At 51.2% G+C, this 22,872-nt stretch overlaps 1 protein-coding gene across 2 annotated transcripts in view; it reads left to right on the top strand.

The window, feature by feature from the left end:
* STXBP1 (syntaxin binding protein 1) overlaps positions 1–22,484 on the top strand; it is a 34,326-nt gene extending 11,842 nt beyond the window's left edge. Inside the window, exons 8-18 of one of the 2 annotated variants that reach the window (XM_028485837.1) lie at positions 282–412; positions 1,896–2,003; positions 3,101–3,161; positions 4,499–4,564; positions 5,203–5,283; positions 7,475–7,613; positions 8,328–8,437; positions 9,475–9,576; positions 11,569–11,654; positions 15,129–15,283; positions 22,398–22,484. In XM_028485837.1, coding sequence (XP_028341638.1) covers positions 282–412; positions 1,896–2,003; positions 3,101–3,161; positions 4,499–4,564; positions 5,203–5,283; positions 7,475–7,613; positions 8,328–8,437; positions 9,475–9,576; positions 11,569–11,654; positions 15,129–15,283; positions 22,398–22,480 — 1,122 coding nt within the window. In that variant the 3' untranslated portion in view covers positions 22,481–22,484. Of the gene's footprint in view, positions 1–281; positions 413–1,895; positions 2,004–3,100; positions 3,162–4,498; positions 4,565–5,202; positions 5,284–7,474; positions 7,614–8,327; positions 8,438–9,474; positions 9,577–11,568; positions 11,655–15,128; positions 15,284–15,999; positions 16,286–22,397 lie in introns of those variants that run through there. The other variant, XM_055083125.1, reaches the window with a different exon arrangement.
* Positions 22,485–22,872: the final 388 nt, after the last annotated feature.

The following is a 22,872-nucleotide window of genomic DNA, read 5'->3' as shown; positions in this document are numbered from 1 at the left end:
TTTAGAGCCGAACCTAGGTGGTGCTCCCCTTCCTAAGCTCACTTTAGACCCCAGCCACAGTTTTGGATCTGCATCAAAGGGCCCTCATTATGAAATAGACACATTGGACGCTCACATGGTGTGTGCTGGTGTCCTTGTCCAGCAGTAAATGGACTTAGTGCTGTTTGAGTCAGAGTTTACATCCTGCTGCCACGTTTTACAGGAGGGGTAGCTATGCTAGTCGGAGAAGCGGGAGTTGTATGGGGCGGCTCATGACACCGTTCCCTGTGTCCTTCCTTCAGGGCCCAGACAAGGCACGCTCCCAGCTCCTGATCCTGGACCGCGGTTTCGACCCCAGTTCCCCCGTCCTTCATGAACTGACTTTTCAGGCTATGAGTTACGACCTGCTGCCTATTGAAAATGATGTATACAAGTAAGTACACAGACCCAGTGTGACTGCAGCTTTGCAAATGAACCAAACACACCTCTAATTTAAGAGAAAGTATGTCGTTAATCCTAGGAAAATCCGGTGCGTGATTGATACAGTCTTGCTAATAAGCCTGCAAGCTTTTCTGTGAGTTCCCAAAGTCCAGCTGCACCACCAGCCAGAAACTCCTGCCCCTTTCAAAGAGAACAAGAACTTTCGATCTTTATTTCACAGCTCACGTCACCTCAGTTCATAGCTGGCTTGGGTGTGTTAATATGTTGACTTGTGTGTGTAAGAGCGTATCTTATTCAGAGTTGAAACTTCTTAACTACAGATCATGAAATATGATGATGATAAAATATATCAACAGGAGTTTCCTATTGAATTTTATTTGCAGTTTGCTTCATTATAAACAACATTTTTCTTGGTAGCAATCATCAGAAACTCAGTCTCTAAAAACTTATTTTTCTTTCTATGGGCACAGGCTATATTGTTCTCGTGTCCTTTATTTTATAACATTAACCGTAAAGATAGTTGTTTCAAAATGAAGGTTCTAAAAATATGACTGAATCTCAGCTTTTTCCCTTTGGTACCTGTAATTCTTGCTTTCCTTTAGATGTTCATGATTTCACATGTGAAAATTTGCTGAGGGCCAGTTGCAGGCAGCTGCAGAATGCTGTTTAGGTCCCACACATTTGAGGATGGTGTCCCAGGCCGTTTCCAACCAGGAACAAGTGTGATCCTCGCCTTTCCCTTTCAAGTACCTCTGAACCCACCTATAACCTGACTTCACGCCTGAGCCCAGGTGGCTCTGATGGAGCTCATATCAACTGACCCTGGGGGTTTTAAACCAGGACCTCAAGTCAGTTGACTTTGATTAGACCTTTGGGTCTCCCTCTGCCTAAGAAATCGTTAGCCTTTTTAGATGCAGCAGACCTGACACAGATAGTGACACATCAGATGGTTGGGTGTGCTTGCTTGATGTTCAGACAGATTCGTGTGAACATCTGTCTGTTATTTTTTGGTGTTTGTTTGGTTTTTTTTTTTGCTTCCACAAGGAGGAGTTCTACTTTTTTTTTTAATTAACTAATTTTATTTTATTTGTTTTTGGCTGTGTTGGGTCTTTGTTGCTGTGCACGGGCTTTCTCTAGTTGCGGCGAGCGGGGGCTACTCTTCGTTGCGGTGCGCAGGCTTCTCACTGCGGTGGCTTCTCTTGTTGCGGAGCACAGGCTCCAGGGGCGCGGGTTTCAGTAGTTGTGGCTCGCGAGCTCAGTAGTTGTGGCATGCGGGCTCTAGAGCGCAGGCTCAGTACTTGTGGCTTGCGAGCTTAGTTGCTCCACGGCATGTGGGATCTTCCCAGACCAGGGCTCGAACCCGTGTCCCCTGCACTGGCAGGTGGATTCTTATCCACTGTGCCACCAGGGAAGCCCCATCTGTCTGTTTTAAACCAGGGGGATTGGATGAACTTTGTGGGACGTCTCCTCTCCAGGTATGAGACGAGCGGCATCGGAGAGGCGAGGGTGAAGGAAGTGCTCCTGGACGAGGATGACGACCTCTGGATAGCGCTGCGCCACAAGCACATCGCGGAGGTGTCCCAGTAAGAGCCCACCCTGCGCCCTTCCCCTAGCCTCAGCCAGCCCTGCCCCAGGCTCCAGGGCTCACCCCACCGACACGGGCAATCACAGTTGCCGCCGGTTGCCGGTGTGCGTTCTCTGGGCACCTTGACCAGAGCTCACCAGTGCATGAATTTGTTGCTTCTGCTAAGTCGCCAACGTGCTAACCAGTGATGATGAACCCCTTGTGATATCTGAGCTCAGGCTACACCGACTTCATGAAGTTAGAAAATCCATTCTGTGTTAGGGTTGCTGTTAGGATTTTTAGAAAGCATTGGTAGCTCTCTCAGTAAGATGCTTTATAAACACTAAACACTTGAAGCCAGTTTGTTCTGTTGAAGGATCCGGACTCCACTACATACAGTTCAGTTTTCGTTTATATAGCTGGTGTGTCCCCTTCCTCCCTGTTGTCGTACCTAAAATTTCTGAGCAAGTGTTGATGTATTTACTGATACATGTGCTAAACCAGTACCTTGCTCTGAAAGTGTTTCAAAATGTTTCTAACACTGGAAAGTTTTTAATAAGACCTTTAAACTGTAGGTAACAAGCCTGCTTTTGCAGAAAGACACATTCTGCTACACTGAGTTGGTGCTATCCTGCAGGAAATTCACAAGGAAGAGTGAGAAACTATTACAGCCTGGGATAGTTCTGTTGTTTAGAAAAGCAGTTTCCAAACTTTTTGCATCACTCAACTTTAGAAAAATGTTAATTCACATTGCCAGTATATAATTTATTCATGCATTAAATATATGCTTTATTGTACTAATATGCATATTTTATAGCATATACAAAAAACATAAATTTGAAAAGGATGAAGTAAAATTATATAAATAGATGTCCTAACATTTTCTTTTCTGCTCTCAAATTGTCTTGCACACACCACTATGGAGACCCCTGGTTTAGAGTATTAGGAAAATGATGTATCTGTCTCTCCTCTTAGAAAATCACTTTAGATGTATGCATTATGGGCAAGAAAAGCCGCCACATATTCCTAAAGGAGGAATCTTGCCTGACTCCTACAGCATCATATAGAGACACTTGGTGCCGCGTTGAAGCTTAGCTGCCTCCTTCTGTCTTCCAGGGAAGTCACCCGTTCTCTGAAGGATTTTTCTTCCAGCAAGAGAATGAATACTGGAGAGAAGGTAAACCCGTACTCATGTTCCAGTGCTCCAGAGAAAGCAGAAATCCCTGCTTTCTCTCTAGGGGTGGGGAAGATGCCTCCTCAGCATGGGACTAGTGAGTTGGGGGCTGAGAGGGGTCATGGTCCTCTTTTCATCTGTACCATTTTGTCTTATTTTTGCATTCAAAATTGAGACCTGAACCCCCCACCTTTTGATATTTATAGAGAGCTTCTCCTTGTTACCTTGAAGATTAATGTTTACTCTTCTGGATCATGATTCACTTTAAGCCAGAAGAACTTGCTAAAACCTTTTTTAGCTTGTGGTAGCATCAGAATTTGTATCCTAATTCACCTGTGCCTCTCCTCCTCCTGACTGTTTATCAGAGGTGTTTTACTCCTCTTAGGAGAAATGCCGCTCTGACTGTGTTGCTCCCTGGCTTAGGATCATTAAGCGATTTCCTGATTCCAGTAGAATCAAGCCCCACCGTGGACACGCCTTACAGCGCCCAGGTCATTGGGCCCCACAGACTCTCATCTCTGCCTCCCTCCTCCTTGCCCCCATCGCCTTGCTCAAGCCATGCCTGTGTTCCTTGCCTCGGCCTTGCCTTATGAGGTCCCTTTCCTTTGGCTCAGGAATCGTTTCCTCTGAGCCAAGACTAGGGAGGTGTCTCTGCTCTGCACCCACATTCATGATTCCCTGCAAGAGTGCTAATCCACTCACTTAGAATGGCTCCTCTGCTCAGTGTTAGCTCCATGAAGGCAGAAATTCTTTTTTTGTCCTGTATCTCCAGCACCTAAAAGTGCCTGGTATGTAGTAGTCATTCAATAAATTTCTTTTAGATACATGAATGGGATTAGGTGGGTCACCCAATTAGAAAGTCAGCAAAGCCCTTCCACCTATCAGGATGCAGATTCCAACCTTCTCTTCCCTTCTCCCTACTTCCTGCCTGTCTACACAACTACATCTTTTCTGCGGAGATGAAATGTGAATTGATTCCATGACTGCTTGAGCTGAGTATGCAGAAAAGCAGCATGCAGAGGAAGAACTGTTCTTTCCTGGCAAGAATTATGCTCTCAGTAACTTTCTAGTCCAATAAATAAAACATAATTGCTAGATTTCAGAGGTCAGTTCACCACCTATAAGACAGTCACGGTATTTGGATCAATAATTTTTTGAGCCAGAGAGGTGGAAATCTAAACACACGTGATCTTGTGTTTAACAGATGCATTTGGGGGGGTTTCAGAGTGAGCACTCGGGAGTCCGGTGCTGGCTGCTGTCCTGCGCTGCGCCCACCCCCCTTGCCCCGCTCTTAGCTCAGGGCCATTGGAATGAGACCATGTGCTTCCCTCTTCCTGTAGACCACCATGCGGGACCTGTCCCAGATGCTGAAGAAAATGCCCCAGTACCAGAAAGAGCTCAGCAAGGTATGACGGTCCAAAATGATCCATTCGCATCGTGAGTATAAACAGCTGCAGAAAGGCTCCTCCTCCCTTGCTGATTCATAGAAATGCCCAGGTTTTTAGTCATCTTCAATTTTTATTAGAAAAAAATGAAAGGTTGGGATAGACAGGTTATTTCCCATGATTTTCTTTTCTCCTCTTCATCTTTTTCTCTCTGTATCCTTCCAATTCCTCACCCCATGGGCCTGAGAGAGAGAGCTCGGAGGAAGTCACAATGATCTGGGAGTCACACATCGCTTCCGCCTTAGAAGCGAGTCACTAAATCCACACGAAGGCGAGGGGCATTGAGCGCCACCTGCTGGAGGGAGGAGTATGAAAGGATTTGTGGGTGCCTGTGAAACCATCACACCACCCCACCCACCCCCATAAAGGATTTCTCCTTCCTCTTGACTCTTGTAGAAGGTGGTCTGTCCCTCTTCCCGACACACACAATTCTCTACCCAGCGGTGTCTGTGAACCTGCTTGAACGCATATTTCATCTCCTTTATGAGGCTGGAGACGCCTTGGTGCCTAGCACCGTGTCAATACATAGCAGGTGTTTAGTAGACGCTGCGCAAATCGGCGATTGACTCCTTGACCACATGCTCTCTGCTTTGTCCTAGTACTCGACCCACCTGCACCTTGCCGAGGACTGCATGAAGCATTACCAAGGCACCGTGGACAAACTCTGCCGGGTGGAACAGGTAGGGCCTTTTCCTCCTCTTTCTGCCAGGCCCACTTATTTGCTTAACTGAATTTTAACATCTGACCTTGAACACCCTGCAGAATCATAGGAAATAGAAATGGGAAAGCCTGCTAGATCGTGTTGTCTCGAGTCTCTGGAGCCAGTGCAGTTCCACGCTCAATGGTAGGGACTAGATTGGTCTGGAATGCCATGCCGTTTGGATTTTGCATGTCTGACTTACCAGAGGCTCCCTGGAATGGCAGAAGAGAGATGTACGCAGCGCTGAGCCCTACATTGACACGGCTGGCTGAAGGTTGTATCCTGAATGTCTTTCCCTCCTGCCGTAGCCACACCGGCTTGGAGACCTAGAGGCTGAAAGTGGGTAGGGCGGCCGAAGGTCAGAAATTCTCCCACAGCCTCCCTGATCACAATTGGGATCGGAGTTCTGTCCCTGTCACTGGTTTGTTTGACGTGCTTGTTTCTCTCTGCTTTCTTTTCCTCGTCTGCAAAGGGACATGACAAAGCTGCCACATTTTCCAGGAGTGTCGTGTCGAGTCACTAATCCTGGCACTGTATTCCTCACACATGAGAACATTTCTCAACCGGGGTCAGCTTCTGAGGGAGGGGAGGTCATCCCACGATGCAGAAGCCTCATCCAAAGGTCCCTCTTCACAGAAAAAAGAACTCGAGTTCTCAGTGTGAGGCTAAGACTTAAATCTCCTGGTTTGATGTGACAGGCTCGGCTAGGTTTGTAAGACCAGCCCTGATGCATGGACTCTCTCCTATGGGGAAGTAGCCCTGCTGAAATTCATCAGTTTCATGGCTGATGTTTGCAAACTCAAGGCATCCTCTCCAAAAGAACCTGACTCTCCGGAGGACAGGTTATCCCTAGAGTGAGCGGTACAAGCGGTACAAATGCAGTTGAGATTAATCCTTGGAAGTTTACATTTTTCCAGAAGTGCCCAGTGGTATTTGTTGAACTAGTCACATTAAATTTTCTTTAAATTTATTTATTAATTATTTTTTTAACATCTTTATTGGAGTATAATTGCCTTACAAATGGTGTGTTAGTTTCTGCTTTATAACAAAGTGAATCAGCCATACATATACATATATCTCCATATCCCCTCCCTCTTGCGTCTCCCTCCCACCCTCCCTGTCCCACCCCTCTAGGTGGTCACAGGGCACCGAGCTGATCTCCTTGTGCTATGTAGTCACATTAAATCTGACTTTGAGGCAGTATTAGAGCCAGGTCCTGCTGAGCAGATGTCTGTTGAGGCTGCGCTGAGCTGGGAAAGGGCCTTGGAGAGGGGCCCCACCTTCCTCTGGCCCAGGCTGAGCAGAGGCCCGAGCTTGAGATCATGCTCCTTACGGACTCCTGGGATCTTGAGAGAAAAAAGGCAACCTTCCGGCAACCTCTGTAAGAGCTCCAGAGAAAGTTGCAGCTGCTGGTCTCAGAACAAGAGCAAATCGCTCTTGGTTTGCTGAGACCGATGTGCTGCTTTCTCGGGCCTGTTGAGAATGGATCCTTCTCTTGCCTGAGTTGTGAGGGCGGGGCCGTAGGCCGTGCTTACTTCACTCTTTATCTTCAGTCCTGATGTTAGCACCCCCTCCCCCTTCATCTCCTTCAGAGGGATTCGAGGGGAGCCCATGTTTTTTTCTCCTCTCCCTAAAAGTGGTTGGAAGACTAAAAACAGAGGTTAAAATCCTAGAGTAGTTAAATCTCAGCGGGTACAGCCTTCCGTGCCAAGGGGAGTGGAACAGAAAGAGTGCAGCCAGGCGGAGGCACCTTATAATATTGAAGCTTTTCACATGTGGGAAGTGCAGCCGCTTAAGCCCCGATCCCTCTGTAGGGCTTTGTCCCTCTTGAGGACCTACCAGGACTGAGGCTTTCCCTGGGGAATCGGCACACGTACACTGGAACCCACCTGGAGGGAACGGCCTGCCTTTAAACAAGATGGCAAATCAGCGTGGTTTCTGGTTTTGGAAAGCGAAGCCTGGGGCTTTCCTCGGTTCTCATTGATGCCGTAGATACCAGTGCTGATTATACCCCCCTTCTGATTAATTAATTGAGAGCATAAGCACCTGCTGAAGACCTTCCCACAACCGAACTAAACATCCCAGACGTTTATGGATAACCAGTTTTCCAATAGTTGCCATCTGTCCAGACTGTTGCCAGAAATGGGGTCCACTTGGTGTGTTTTCTGCAGGACCTGGCGATGGGCACGGATGCTGAAGGGGAGAAGATCAAGGACCCCATGAGAGCCATCGTCCCCATTCTGCTGGACGCGAACGTCAGCACTTACGACAAAATCCGCATCATCCTTCTCTACATCTTTTTGAAGAATGGTAGGAACGGTGGGATATAGGGGAGGGGGAGAGGCCCTTTCTTGGGGAGAATGAGGCAGCTGGGAGAGAGAGAACGAAGTGGAAAACAGTGTAAAAGACAAGGCAAAGGGAAGGAAAGGGGTGTTTAATAAGATCTGAGGGGCTCTTTACATCTGGGGAAATGTCATGTAGGCAGATCAGTTGCGACTAGAGGCTGAGTATCCCCCAGTGATTCTGGAGTTAGTCAGAGGGACAGGATAATTCGAAGAGGACAGGGTGGGGACAGCTGGGAGAGTCTACCGGCTTTCTGGCCAGTTTATTAGAGCATTTCTGCTAGATACTTTTAACTTGCCCCACATTTGTCATCTGTGTCTTTACATAACTGATTTTTACCCACATATGTTGCCCATAAGTGTCCATTGTGCCAAAGACGGACACAGAGGCTCTCCTGTCCAAGCTGACTGTGATGTGGGCCAGGGGAGGTGGTGACGGCTGAGAAGCAGGAGACGGATGGAAATACAGACCATGAGGGGCAGCTGCTGATGGTCATAGCCCGTAGGCTAGAGTGGAATTGGAGTCCTGATCTTGTCTTACAGTAAACTTGATGCCACGAGCCGCTTAGTTCCCACTAGTCCTGAGGAGGAGAAGGGGCACTCTCCCCCCAGGCACCCGGCTCTGCTTCTCAGTGCGTGATGTCCAGGGGCTGGTGTGCTGATCGGGGTTTCGTGCTCGCAGGCATCACCGAGGAAAACCTGAACAAGCTGATCCAGCACGCCCAGATCCCCCCGGAGGACAGTGAGATCATCACCAACATGGCCCACCTCGGGGTGCCCATCGTCGCGGATGTGAGTGCCAGCGTCGGGCGGGGGGGGCAGAGGGGAGACAGCAGCTCTCATCTCTTCTCCCTGGCTGACTTAAGGCGGCTTGCAGTACACACACTCAACACTGAGAAAGAGAAGACATAAAATCCGAGGGATGCAGGGGTAGAGGTATAAATAAAATCAAGGTGTAACACCAGGAGCCCAGGCGGGCACATCAAGGAGGCACACATAGTCACAAAGCTGAGCTGTGTCTGTGAACCCGCGCCAGACAGGAGTCATACCAGCCCTGTCGCACGTGTCTGGAGTCAGCCTGCCTCTGCCGTGGGACACTTAGAATCTCCTGTGAGGTTATGAACACGACGCTTAGTGTCACGCCACCTTGCCACCTTTGGGTCTGCTTCTCTGACAACGACTCGGGACCCAGTGGGGTCAGGTGTGGGGGGCCCGACCAGCAATGAGCTCTGGAAGAGGCTGGGTGGGGGGCTCCAGGACTCTTCAGAGCCCCCCGCCAGGAACCTTGCTTGTAGGAACCCCACTTCCTGCAGGAAGTCAGCTCACGCCTCAGTGCTGGTAAAGCAGGGCTGTAGGTGTGCTCCTTCTGGAATCTTAGAATCAAAAGCTTTGTTCCGGAGCCACCAGACCAGGGACCTGTGACTGGGGGCCATCTGGCGTTTTCAGGCCCTTGTTCACAAAGGGACCAAATGAGAACAGACATGATTCATTCAGTGCATCCTGTGCTGTTGAAGCAAAATCAAAGTCACTCCAAAGCAGTATTTTCTCCTATAATTGACAACAAACTAACTTTTTAAACTCCCTGCATTTGTAAGAAATGGCACTTATCCGTTTGACCCACGTTTGCCATTTTTCCTGGCTTTGAAGAACCAAGTCTGCTCCAGGTTCTTGGGCTGGAGCCCACGGGGCATCGTCCGGGCTTTTGCAGGAAGAGCTCCCTACTTCTTAGTCTTTGCCAGCGCTGACTCCCGGAAGGGAGCCCAGGGGCCAGCGAGGCTTCGCGGGCGCAGGCGCTGACTCAGAGCCTCACCTCGTGTGTTTGCTTTCAGTCCACGCTGCGTCGCAGGAGCAAACCGGAGCGGAAGGAGCGCATCAGCGAGCAGACCTACCAGCTCTCACGATGGACCCCGATCGTCAAAGACATCATGGAGGTCAGCGCGGGCCGAGACCAGGGCACAAGGGCAGCCGGGCCCGGGGCTCTGCACCTGAGGCCTGGAGGCTTCGGCCTCACCTGCCCTCGGGTGGGGGTGACACCCGGGGATTTGCACCCAGGCCTTGGAGGGTTTGTCCAGAGCAGCCCCAGGAGACTGTCAGACGTGGATCCTCAGATCCACACGATTGAGCCCCACAGTAGAGACCCCTCAATGGCACTGAAGCCGAAGGAACCAAACCCGTCACGGCACCTGAAGGTCCTATGAGTAAGGAGCACCACGCTAAGGACACAGCAGGGTGGGAGGGCCTCCGGAAAGAGATCCCAGCCCATCCTCCTCCTCTCCCGCTGTTCCCCTCCTTCAGCCCTCACGTCAGCCAGAGACTCTGCCGATCGTGTTTCTGTTGAGCCCTGTCCCTTGCCTGGAGTTCTCACTCTCCTTTCCACGTCCTGAATCCTGCCTTCCTGCCAAGTCCCATACACTGGCCCACCTGTCTGACCACCCAGCACCACAGAGGCCTCCCTGGACTCCCGCAGCCTGTGTCAGGGATGCCCTTTACATGTGTGTGCTGCTCTCTGTGTTGGGTCATCGTTTTAGACCTTGGTCCTGTGCCCTCACCTGACGTGTCCTCTGGCACCGAGCCTTGCGCATAGGAGGTGTTTTGTATCTTTGAAAGTCAGGTAGCCCAGCGGTGTCCCTTCCTCCCCTTCTTGTAGCTCAAGGTCGAGGAAACCCTGTGTAGAATCCTGACGCACCCTGGGAGCTTTGGGGTGGGAGTTGGAGATGGTCTTTCCAGTTCCTGCCCTTGACAGGTGGACAGGACCGGGATCCAGAGAATGAAAGGTCTCGGCCGGGATCCCTTTGTTATTTCATAGCAGTCCGTGTGTTCCCACTGAATTGTACGTGAAAATAAATATATTTTAAGTATATATAGTGAGTCAGCTTCCTATTTTTAAAACCCACAAACCAAAAAGATGGGTGAACATGAGACATCTTGAAACCAATTACGTTTCTTTGCTTGGCAGAGTGTATCAACCGCTCTGTCTCATTCCCTCCTTTGTTCTCTGCTCCCTTTTCCTCTCCCCACCCCAACCTCAGTCCCCCAAAGAGACATGCGTGGGCTTCACACGGTAGCTGTTAGGAGTGTAGACTTCTCGGCAGCAGGGGTTGGGTAGCTGGATCCACCCGCCACATAATTAGGCCCTTGAGAAACCGAGGCTGTGAGGCCTCAGCCTGCCGGAGAGACTGCCCACGCCTAGTGTCTTCAAGACAGATGGCAAGGGTCGGGGGTTTATCGGACAGGATGCGACATTTATAACCTCGCGTGGAACATAAAAGGGTGGAAGAGAAGCGGGAAAAATTAATGCAGGGGTTTTTTTAAGTTTATTTTGTTTATTTATTGTTTTTGGCTGCGTTGGGTCTTCATTGCTGCGCGCGGGCTTTCTCTAGTTGTGGCGAGCGGGGGCTACTCTTCGTTGTGGTGCGCGGGCTTCTCATTGCGGTGGCTTCTCTTGTTGCGGAGCACGGGCTCTAGGTGTGTGGGCTTCAGTAGTTGTGGCACGTGGGCTCAGTAGTTGTGGCTCGGGGCCCTAGAGCGCAGGCTCAGCAGTTGTGGCACACAGGCTTAGTTGCTCGGTGGCATGTGGGATCTTCCCGGACCAGGGCTTGAACCCGTGTCCCCTGCATTGGCAGGCGGATTCTTAACCACTGTGCCACCAGGGAAGCCCAATGCAGGTTTTTTAAAAAAACTTCTCTTCAAGAGCAGACCTACAAACTTATCTCACCGTATCCGCTGGTTACGGAGCATCTGGTCTGCCCGCTCCGAGCTCAGCATGAGGCACCCGGCAGCGGGCAGCGGACAGGGGAGCTCTGGTTGTTGCAAAGTTGGCCATGGTTTTGGCTGAGTGACTTGTTCTTCGAATTGTCTTACCTTGATTGTGTCAGCCCTTTTCAAAGAGATGGCCGGTTGATAGCTGTGTCTCTTCTTTCCAGGACACCATTGAAGACAGACTTGACACCAAGCACTACCCGTACATCTCCACCCGCTCCTCTGCCTCCTTCAGCACCACCGCGGTCAGGTGAGTACAAGTCCCTGAGCAAGCGAGCAGGGAGCAAGCGGCACCGTGTCTGGTTGGACGGCAGCCGCACGGCAGTCCTGCTGTGACGCCGCACGACCCTCGAGAACCCTCCCACTGCTTCCCGTCACAGCCAGGGTGCAGGCCAAGTCCTTGCAGCGACCCATGAGGCCCTTCAGCCCCTGGCTTCCCGTTCCTCCCTCACTCCCTACTCCCCCCCTACTTCAGCCACACCAGCCACACCAGCCTCCTTGCTCTTCCCCGAACACACCAGGCTTACTTCTGCCTCAGGACCTTTGCACTTGCTTTTCCCTCTGCCTGAAATGATCTGTCCCCAGTTATCTCTGCATGGCTCACCTCTTTTCTCCTCCAGGTCTTTAATAAATTGTTACCTTCTCCCATCTTCCCTAACCACCCTGTTTAAAATTACAGTACACCAGTCTTCCTAGCAGCATTATACCTAATGACCTAAATGTCTATCAGCTGATGAATGGATAAAAAAAAATATGGTACATTCATACAATGGAATATTGTTCAGCCAAAGATAGGAATGAAATACTGATCCATGCTGTAACATGGACAATCCTTGAAAATATTATACTAAGTTAAAGAAGCCAATCACTAAAGCCCACATACACTATGATTCCATTTATATGAAATGTCTAGAACGGGCTAGTCTCAAGACAGAAAGCAGATTTGGTGGTTGCTCAGAACTGGGGATGGGGGTAAGGGTTGGGGAATGGGGAGCGACTGCTAATAGGTACAGAATTCCTTTTGGGGGTTGATGAAAATGGTCTAAAATTGATTGTGGTGACGGCTCACAATTCGGTGACTTACTGACCACCACTGAATTACACAGTTTAAAGGAGTGAATTGTATGATACGTGAATCATTTCTCAATAAAGTGTTACAGAAAATAGTGAAAAAATTACAGCACCCCAACTTCCTCTCTCCCTTCCCTGCTTTTTCTCCATAGATTACACCCCCGCTCAGTGTGCTGTATTTACCTTGTTTACTGCCAGTCTCCCCAGACTAGAATGTCAGCCTCATGAGGGCAGGGATTCGTGTCTGTTTTATCCTCAGTGCCTAGAACAGAGCCTGGCATGTAGTAGGCACTTGGTGTACTGTCTTCACTTTTCATTCATTAGTTAATTTTAGTAATTAAGAAAGGGATGAATACATCATCTGCATAGAGCCACACTTCTCAGATCCATCCTTGATGGAAACATAGATGATGGAAATGTGGATGCCTTGGGTCTGTTGGGTTTCTGCCACGTACCTGGTGATGCTCAGACATTTCTCAGCTTGGAGATGGGAGCAGACAGCAATCCCTGCTTCCATCTCTGGGTTCTCCAGCCCTCTGTGTTTTCTTGGTCGCCCATGAGGCCTTGTGCATAGGTTTTCGAAAGCTCTTCTTCTTATTCACCACCTTGCCATGTTCATCCAGAAGCTTTTCCTGCTATGCTCTGCAGGCCACATCTCCACGGCCAGTCCCTGGGACTCTCAACACTAGGCACACATTTTGCCTCCAGAATCTCTTCTCTCCCTCCCTTGTGTGTGTGGCCCAGGCTCCCAGGGTAACACTTTTCAATACATGTGCCTCTACTAGTACTTTGCCCGCCTGTCTTGTCTCTCCACCGCCCCCCCCCCCACTTCTGTCGTCACCCTCAGGCCTGCATGATGCCAGTGGAGGCCAAATGTTTATTGCCAGCCTTGGAGTGAAATACAGAATCCCACACAGTATCACAGCCAGGCTGGCTGACAACGGCAGACAAACAAATGATTGCACAGGCCAAAAAAAAGTGACTGTGAGGTCCTCTGGGCTGGCCTTCGTGATGTGGAAAGTGGCTTTAATGCTGTCCTAAGTCAGGAAGAAGGGTAAAGATTCCACCGTTCAGAGAAGCCTTGCTCTCGTTCTGTTTCAAATTCATCCGAATTTAATTGAAAATTTAGATGACACAGACAAATGCATTTTACAAATTACAAAAGTTGACAATTAAAAAACAGAAACTCAGTGACCCCTATTAACTTTTTAGTTATTTTTAAAACTTCCACAAAAGAAATTCCCAACCCAATGGTGAATTCTTCTGGTATTTTATGAAGAAACCACTCAACATTAACACATTTGCAGATAATAGAAAGAGAGAAGAAACTTTCCCACTTATTTTATGAGTACACGATCCTAAAAGCAAATCTGAAAATGGCATTAAATAAAACTTCCCTGGGCTTCCCTGGTGGCGCAGTGGTTGAGAGTCTGCCTGCCGATGCAGGTGGCGCGGGTTCGTGCCCCGGTCCGGGAGGATCCCACATGCCGCGGAGCGGCTGGGCCTGTGAGCCATGGCCGCTGAGCCTGCGCGTCCGGAGCCTGTGCTCCGCGGCGGCCTGAGAGGCCCGCGTACCGCAAACAAACAAACAAACAAACAAAAAAACTTCCCTCAAGCACGGAGAGGCAAATGTTATAGATAAAATATTAGCAAACTAAACCCAGTGGCATATACAAGGAGCAATGCATCTTGCTGAAGGGTTTGTTTGAGGAATGCAAGGCTGATTTGACACTTAAAAATCCTCAGCGTAATTCTCCACACAAGAAAAAATACATATGATCTTCTTAAGAGATGGCCCCTCATTTTGTTTTGATTTTTGTTTTGTTTTCCCCATTTTCTTAGCCTGGAAGTAACCAATTTCTCATTGTTTCCGAGGACAAGGTGAAGGCCCATTGAGGGAAGCTGGGGCCGGGAGTTGGGGGGCACCTGGGGAACTGTCCTGCCACTGAGATGCCTGTCGTTCAGGAGGCAGCTCGGTGTCACCTCCTCCAGGAAGCCTTCCCCAGTGATGCCCAGTCGGCACTAGAAGTCCCTCCCCCGTGTGTGTTCCCACGGCACTGAGCTCCTCTCCTTGGGGCGCGATGCAGACCCCCATCCTCCCGCCACCCTCCTCGCCCCACCCGCCCCAGTTAAGCCTGAGCTCTTGGTTGGCAAGAGCCACACGTCACTCAGGTCAGCTCCTCGGTGCTGGGGCGGCCCCAGCCCAGTGAGGCGCCTGGTGCACATCCGTCCAGTGAATCAGTGTGCCGGCTACAGACAGGCCCTGGACTCTGTGGTCCCTGCTCCCTCCGGCAGAGTGTCCCAGACAAGCCCAGAACTGTACAGCTGGGGGGAGACACCGGGACCAACATCATACGGGTGAAGCTGCTGAACGTCCAGCTTTAAAGCCGACCTGAACCCGTCTGTTGCCTGCATGACGGGGTCACAGCACAGGCGCTCATAGTGATTCTTCTCCCGGCAGCCAAGGCGCTTGAAAATTTGCACTGCAGTTCAGTTCAGCCAACACTCGCTAAGCGTCTACTCTGTTTCGGTCACTGGTGTACAGAACGATCGTGTAACACGTCATGGAGGTGTGAAGTATAAATGCTGTGGATGCAGATAAACATGATTAATTCTTTCTCTCTCCCTCTCCCTCCCCCCTCTCCTGCTCCAGCGCCCGCTATGGACACTGGCATAAGAATAAGGCCCCAGGGGAGTACCGCAGTGGTCCTCGCCTCATCATCTTCATCCTGGGGGGCGTGAGCCTGAATGAGATGCGTTGTGCTTACGAGGTGACCCAAGCCAACGGAAAGTGGGAAGTGCTCATAGGTGAGTGGGGCGTGTTTTCTAGAGGGAAGGGGCCGCTTCACTGCACTTGGACTCCATTCCATGCTTTGGTGTTTCATTCTGTCTTCGGTTCTCTGTTGCCCCTGAAAAACTTAAGTCTCTAGACATGTTTGTGGACTGCAGACGCTGACGAGCGAAGGGTTCCTTCCTCATGTCTGCACTGTGTCTCTTGACGAGTGGCAGCCCCATGTGGTGGGAAGAGGCTGGTCACAGGCTCCAAGAGACCCAGGCTGATATTCCTGCTCTGCCACTGCCACGTGGGTCACCTCGAAAGTACCTCCCCTCTCCACGCTGTTATTTCCTTACCCACGAAAATGGGGTTAAGAGCACCCACTTACAGCCTGAACTAGGCCTGGTGCTGGCCCGGGGCTGGGGGGTGGAGGGTAGGGTGGTGTCAGTTTCCTGGCCTCCAGCCTCACGTCCAGAAGACGCTCAGTGAACGTAAAGTAAATGATTACCGGCTCCTTTACCTGTCAGTTGGAGATGCACAGACGAGGAGTGAGAGCAGATGCTGCCTGAAACATATTGGCCTGACTTCTGGGCTCTGCTGAGGCTTCCCCCAGCCAGTTCCTACTACTTCAGGGTCTGTCATACCCCTTCTGGTTACTTCCTGCTGGTTTTCCAGAAGAAGGGAAGCAACTTATAAGAGCTGACTTAAGGCAGCAGGAGAAGATTTTTCTCCTTTTTCATGCCTACAGGAGCTTCTCCAATTTCTCGGCTGGAAGAGGAAGAGTGAGCTGAGAAAAATCTTGCTTTCTCCAGATGCCTTCCTTTTGTCCCATCTTGCCCTTAACAAAATGGAGTTGCACCTGCCCGGAGTACCTCTTAACATTGATTGGCAAGAGGTGATCACCTACTGCCCTGGCTGGGCCCTGCCCTTGCCCTGATCTCAATAAGATGTTTCAATTTTATACCTCCACTTTGGGGGGACCAAGGCGCAATGCCCCCCAAGCTCTCAGAGTGAGCAGGTTCTGCAGACCAGTCCATGTGGCCGTTACTGCGTGTATCAAGATGGAGCTGGCACTGTCTTCACAACCCGCCTTCCAGATACCACCATTCGTTGGGGAGCTCGCATCTCCCCCTACCCTCCCCACTCCCTGAAGCCTCCCCTGTCTGGTCACCGTTTCTCCCTGTGTTCTTTCCTTTTTGGTTACGTAGGACCCCGTGCCAGAGCTCTCGGTGTTGCCTGCTTGCGTACGTGTTGCATGAACGTGTTGGCTAACTCCCTGCTCAAACACAGCTTTCCTGGGCAGAAGCCGTCACAGCCAGGCTTCGCTGTAACCCACGCTGGCCCGACCTGAGGTTCCCTGTTGGGAGGTGGAGACCCGGGGAGACAGGGTCACCCTTGCGGATCGGTGGAGAGGCCTGGCGCAGACCGCTGACGCCCGCTGTGGGGCCCCGCCCGCTCTGTGCATGCCGGGCGTCCTCATGACCCATGTGCGCATGCGCCGCGTTTGCACGGCGCGTGCTCCGCGGGTGCGCGTGCGTCTCGCTCTCTCGCACCTCATTGGCTGCATAAAACGTAGGCCTAAGTTGGCATGTTCCGGTAATCTACCTTTGTTCAAGCAGTCAGCCGGCCTCTGTTCTCCCGCAGGTTCTACTCATATTCTCACTCCCACCAAATTTCTCATGGACCTGAGACACCCCGACTTCCGGGAGTCCTCTAGGGTATCTTTTGAGGATCAGGCTCCAACAATGGAGTGAGAGCCAAAGAAACAAAGTAAAAGCAGCTTATTACAGAAAAGAAACTCTTCCACTCTGAAGGGTTTTCTTTGATTTATTCCGTCACTCTTTTTATTTTTCCCTTTTCCGTTTATTATTTATTTGATTTCTTTTAATGAGAAAATGCTTGCAGTTCTTAACACCGATTGAAAATGTGTCCGATGCTGCCCTCACCAACCCTACCCTGAGCCCCACTGGGCTCCAGCTTGCCAGCTCGCTCATGCCTTGGGTTACCTGTCGCTCAGTCAGACAGCTGCAGCCCTCTGGGCTTTAGACCAGAAACAATCACAACTGCTACGCACAGTCCTCCAGAGGGAGCTGGACCTGGAGGGGTGCCGCAGGCACGGTGCCCCAGCCTGCTGGCCCCGGGGTGAATTTGTGGGCACAAGGCAGAGAACACCAGGCAGCCTCCGGGTTGTGATGTGGTGTGGGAACTTGAGAGTGAGGCCAACAGGTGTTCAGGGGACAGTCCTGTCCACGGCAGAACTCCAGTGGAGATGCCAGTCGGCACGCGATCATGAGGAAGGCTTGGCAGAGGGCGTCAGGGTAGACTCCCAGTCAGTGGTAGTTAGATATGTCAATACCTTTTTCCCAGGACAGACATTTTTCCTGAGGAACAATTTCTAAGGGGTGATGGGGTCATGAGCCACCTCGTACATGGTGAACTCCAGCCACCGATGGAAAGAGCTCATGTCTCCTGTTCCTCTGGGAAAAACAGCACTTAACAGTCATTTGCTCTTTCAGTAATTGCTTTTATTTTAATTCTCCTGTGGATCCTTCCGAGAGTTCAGAATCATACCCCTCTCTCCCATTGGAGTCTCCTGGTCAGATTGAGAGCCTTTGGGTAGAAATCTGTTCTCCACGCTATGTGCTGTTTTTAAAGAGCGTCTTCTCTCCCACCGTGCTCGTGCCTTTATCTCAGTTACCTGGGAACCCATTGTCAGTTTGGCAGATTACCCAGGTTTTATTCTTGTCCTCATTCCTTCCTCTCTCTTTCCACCCTTCTTTTGTGCTGGAAATCTCCCCTGACCTGTTCAGATGGCAGACTGACCCTGAAGACCTCACTGCACCGTTAGTCATTCTTTAGTTTCATCACACATTCTGTGATGAGGCCACGTCTTGTGTATCTGACTTCGTCTACTCTGTTGAGGATGCACCCTAGAAATGTCCCCACCCCCACCCCGGGCCGAAACGTGGCCCTGTGAGTTACAGAGCGAGAGTCGCCTGTCAGTGAGCAGCGGACAGGCATGGACTCTAGCCTCAGCTTGGCCACAAGCACCTGTGTGACTGGGGGAGGTCGTTCCCACTGGGTCACGGTACACAGAACACAGGGAGGCTGGATGGCAGAGCCGGAGGCTGCTCGGGCTCTGACCGTCTGTAATGCAGTCGTTCAGTTGGTGGCTTAAACCAGGCAGCCCTACGCACTCTGGCACACTCTCTGGCGACCCTTGGGGGAATGAACATCAGAACCCTGGTTGGGTAACATCAGAAGTGTGCTTGTTTTTTTAAAGATAATGAGCTCCATCCACGAGGGGCTTGCTCTAAAGGTCTGCACCGGAGGCTGTGCCGTTTAGCTCCTCTTTCTTCGCCTGGGCCGGAGATAGCTGCCCCAGGGCAGTAGGGAGATGAGAAGCAGCAAGTGGTTGTGAGCCAGGACAGCGGGGCTGGCTGTGGCCCTGGGCTACCTGCCATCCTGCCCAGGCTGCCTTCACCCTAGAAAGTGAGGCCAGTGGGTGGTCAGTAAAAGCAACTAAAAAAACAGCCATTGTTCAGCAGCACCTTGGTAGGTTGGTAATCAGAGACATCCGGTTCTTGTGCAGATGGCAGGTAGGTGGACGGCATTTGCTGCAACATGTATTTTGAGGCTTCTCAAAGGACAGATGAGCAATGACAGAGCACTGGCAGAGTCAGAAAGAATCACAAACCCAGACCCCAGGGGCTCCTGCTAGGATTCATTCTGGGATTCCCTGCTTTGGAAGATGCCTCTTCTTCGCACACTGCTTCCTCTGTTTTATGTTCAATCAGCAGAGAGGTCTCAGCTGCCATCAGAGCAGAGAGAGCATGAACAGACTCTGGCTGTTTGTTCCTGGCTTCTGAAATGCTTTGTTGAACAGTGTTGGATTTTAGAGAGTTCAGTTAAGAAAAAGTGAGGCACAGAGCCCTCATACCAGGGAGGTCAGAAAGCAGGTGAGCCTTCCGACTTGCCCACTTCTGTTGCGATTGTCCAGGTGACCAAAGCCGAGGACACTGCAGGGCGTTAGGGAGGCTGGGCGGTCTCCTCCCCCACATTGGTGTTTGCAGGAACTTAGCTTTTAAGGGATGGGTTTCCCCTGCTCAGCAGTGAACGAGCGTCTGCGGCGGGCCCTGTGTGGGTGCCAGTGCCGTGCTCCATCCTCCTGACCCTGCTCTCTCCTCCTGGCCCCTCTCTGTCCCGGAGCCGAGGCGGGCTCCCCAGGGCTGGGCTGCAGGGAGTGGGCATGGATAACTGAAGTGCACAGATGCCACCAAGCCTTGGCTCGGTCCCCACTCATCAATCCGTCATTCCTCTCAGCTGTCTAAGAAATGAAATCTTTTGATTAGATCTTCACTTCGGTGCTCTAGGTGGTTTCTGTTAAAAGTACTGACCATTAGGAAATGTCCAGGAGGCCTCAGGAGCCGAAGAAAGGGGGCCGAAAGGCTGGCTTAGACCTATTATAGAGCACTTACACGGGAGAGTGTGTTTTTGTTTTATTATGTTGAGTACTTTGCTTTATTCTAGATCGGGGTCAGATACGTTTCATTTTTCAGTGGGACTCAGATTTGCATCTGAGCGCAGAGCCGATCCAGTGCCCAGCTGCTTTTTCAGCGTTCCCTTACGCATCCCCTCCCGGGGCAGGAAGCCACAGGGCCCCCAGAATTGAGAGTAGTGGCATGGCTTCTGGGCCTGGCTGTGCCACCAACACGCCTCACCACCCTGGGCGTCTTGGATGTGGGTGGGCAAGACCACCGTCTTCCACATCTGGCAGATCATCAAACCCACCTGGGCTGCTCTTAAATATACAATTTAAACCTATCGTTCACCGGTACTGCCTTCAATAGTCTGAGTCAGCAGGACTGTTTCAGCCAAATCCAGGAACAGCTAGACCAGCTGATCTGTCAGAACTCCTGTGGTTTTCAGGTGCCGTCCGTGAGGAAAGAAGGATTTTGTCCTGGCAGAGGTCACTGTGTCTGGCCCGCAGCTTTGACAGTCTTTGGATGACTTTGTTGTGGAGACCACCGTTCACGTTTCAGTGTTGCAGTTACGTAGAATAAGAGGGACCCTCAGAGCAATAGAGCCCACTTGCTGTTCTAGAGGGCCTACATGGTCAGCCGCCTGTGGGTTCAAGTGAGAACATTTGCAGTGTTTGTGGTGGTGAAAAGCTTGACCAGGGTATTAAAGCGATACAGCTGATTGCCTGGCAAGAATTGGCCCTCAGGTGATTCGGATTAACACCATCTGGTCTGCATCCTTTAAAGAGACCAGGTATTGATAGCTAGGGCCCAGGACCGTAACTGTTGCCTGTTACTGTTGGTCCTGGGAGTTTTCTGTTTTCAGTCAAAGATTGGGAACACCAGATGGTCAGCAGGCAGATAATATCCGGAAGTTCTGAAGCGTGGATTCCTTCACCTCTTTCTGGCCTCCCTCCAAGTCCTGAATCTGCACATAAGCAAGGGTAGGGGACACCTTGGGATAGGCATCTGCTCAGAGGCCTTTTGGCTGCAGGGGAGGACGTTAGGGACAGTTTCTCTGGCAGGTGCATTGCCTTAACCTCGGCAGCCCCCACGCTGACCCCCCGCACGGAGCTCCCAGCCGCTGCCTTTCAGGTAGAGACGCTCAAACTGCTGCATCGAGTTGAGATTTGGAAGACTTTCATTCTGCCAGTGGTTCTGGTCAGAATTTGGTAACGTTTATCCCTGTTTCCTCATTTGTGGGGCAGCCTTTGACCTTTAGGACTAGTAGGAAGATTGATAAGGTCACAGAAATGAGTGTCTTCGGGGGAGAGGGGGACACACCGCTGAAACCAGTGTCACATTTGCCTAAGGAGCCTCGGGTCTGCAGAATGAGTCAGCGTTGGGCGCAGGGGCTGGCGCAGGCTGCGCTCTCAGGGCATCACACTCCGCACCTCGGGGGAGCAGCTGGGGACTGGTCCCTCACTCAGCAGGCCCTGCGGGGGCTGGGGCTTGAGCTGCAGAGAACAGGATGTTGAGAAGCCTCTCACACCAGAGAGGGCTTCACCAGTGTTCTCCTGGCCTGCACTGACCGGGAAGGCTCCAGGCTGCAGGGCCAGCAGTCACAGGTCAGCTGAGCAAGTAGCGGTCAAAGGCATAGGGACCCTGGTAATTTGGAATCACTCCCAACAAGCCAGCCAGAGCCTTCTTTTGCCTGCCCTCAGGGTGGACAGCTGGCATCCCGTGGTTTCTGGTCCCCTCCTCATGTGAAGGCCCACTCACTTGGCCGCATCTCCAGGGAGGCACATTTTCAAGTACGGGTCTCTTTTGTTCCGTTCTTCTCTCCCACCGGGATCTCTTTCTTTGAAGCCTACTGCTGCATGTACGCAGGCCTCATGCTTACACGCCAGTCACTCCTGTTCTGTTTAAGTCCATGTCCAAACCACACGATCCATGCATCTTTTTTTACTGCACTTACGAGATCTCTCTCTCTCTCTCCTTATGAAAAAGGACTTCATTTTTTTTTCTTTTTTCTTTTTTCTGTTTGCAGTAGAAGTATATCTAATTCCATTAGCTTAAATTTTTGCAAGCATTTCTAACCTCTTACAATGCGCGGTCTCTGCAAGGTAAGGCCTCAGGTACCCCCGGCCCTTCCCCCTTTCACACCTGAGGTCCCTCCCACCACGCAGTCCCAGCCAGCGGGCTCCCGGAAGGCAGTGGCTTCCTCCAGGTGCTCCGCCCGTCCACGTCTTCCTCCCTACCTGCACCACTCTTCCCACACACAGTCCCCCCTGCTAACCCCTTCCCCATTCCCAGCCTCTTCCCCGGCCGTGTGGTTTGGAGCTTCTCTCCCTGGCTTCACCTTGAGTTCAGGAGAGAATTAGAAGTGCAGCTGCCCTGTCCCCTGGCAGACGGCAGCGCTGAGCACTGATGGAGAGGCGGCCTCCTTCCTTGGTACAGCCCGGGACCCTGCCCAAGCCAGAGGGTGTGTTCTGTTTACCCACAGCCCTCACATGTCTCCCAGGCCTACTGTGACAAGGCCCCAAACCCCAGTCCCCAACCTCTGCCTGCGTCTGGGGGTGGGGAGGGGGACCGGCTGCAGCTCTGGGGATAGAACAGGGCAGGAAAGGGGAAAGTGTTCGAAACCGGAGCTGGCAAGCTCACGATCTTTTCTGCCTTCCTCCAGGATCCACGCACATTCTCACCCCACAGAAACTGCTGGACACACTGAAGAAACTGAATAAAACAGATGAAGAAATAAGCAGTTAAAAAATAAGCCACGCCTCCAAAAAACGAACCCTCTCCCCAAAGTGCTCGCAGCCCTGACCACCACTGACCGCCTCGGTTCCTCTGCTGACCCCCTTCTCCCTCCATCGCCTGCCCCAGCTCTGCACGCCCGGCCGGCGCTGTCGCCAGCTGCGTTCTCGTGTTTGGTGATGCCCTCTTCTCGTTTGAAACAAAATAATGCATTGTGGTTTTTTTTCAAAAAAGAGTACCTTCTAGATGTATCCTGGAGGAGACGTTCGGTGTGAGGGACGTGCTGCTGGAGGGTTTCTGAACTGTTTAGGATGATGAATGGACACCTGCTCCCCGTCAGTCCTGATTTTATGACCTTGTACATAACCCAGCGTGACATGTGCACATTGCTTGCGTATGGGAAG

The sequence above is a fragment of the Physeter macrocephalus genome, unplaced genomic scaffold (genome assembly GCF_002837175.3).
Source record: "Physeter macrocephalus isolate SW-GA unplaced genomic scaffold, ASM283717v5 random_594, whole genome shotgun sequence".
Taxonomy (NCBI): Eukaryota; Metazoa; Chordata; class Mammalia; order Artiodactyla; family Physeteridae; genus Physeter; species Physeter macrocephalus.
This window is presented reverse-complemented; position numbering and strand designations above follow the sequence as displayed.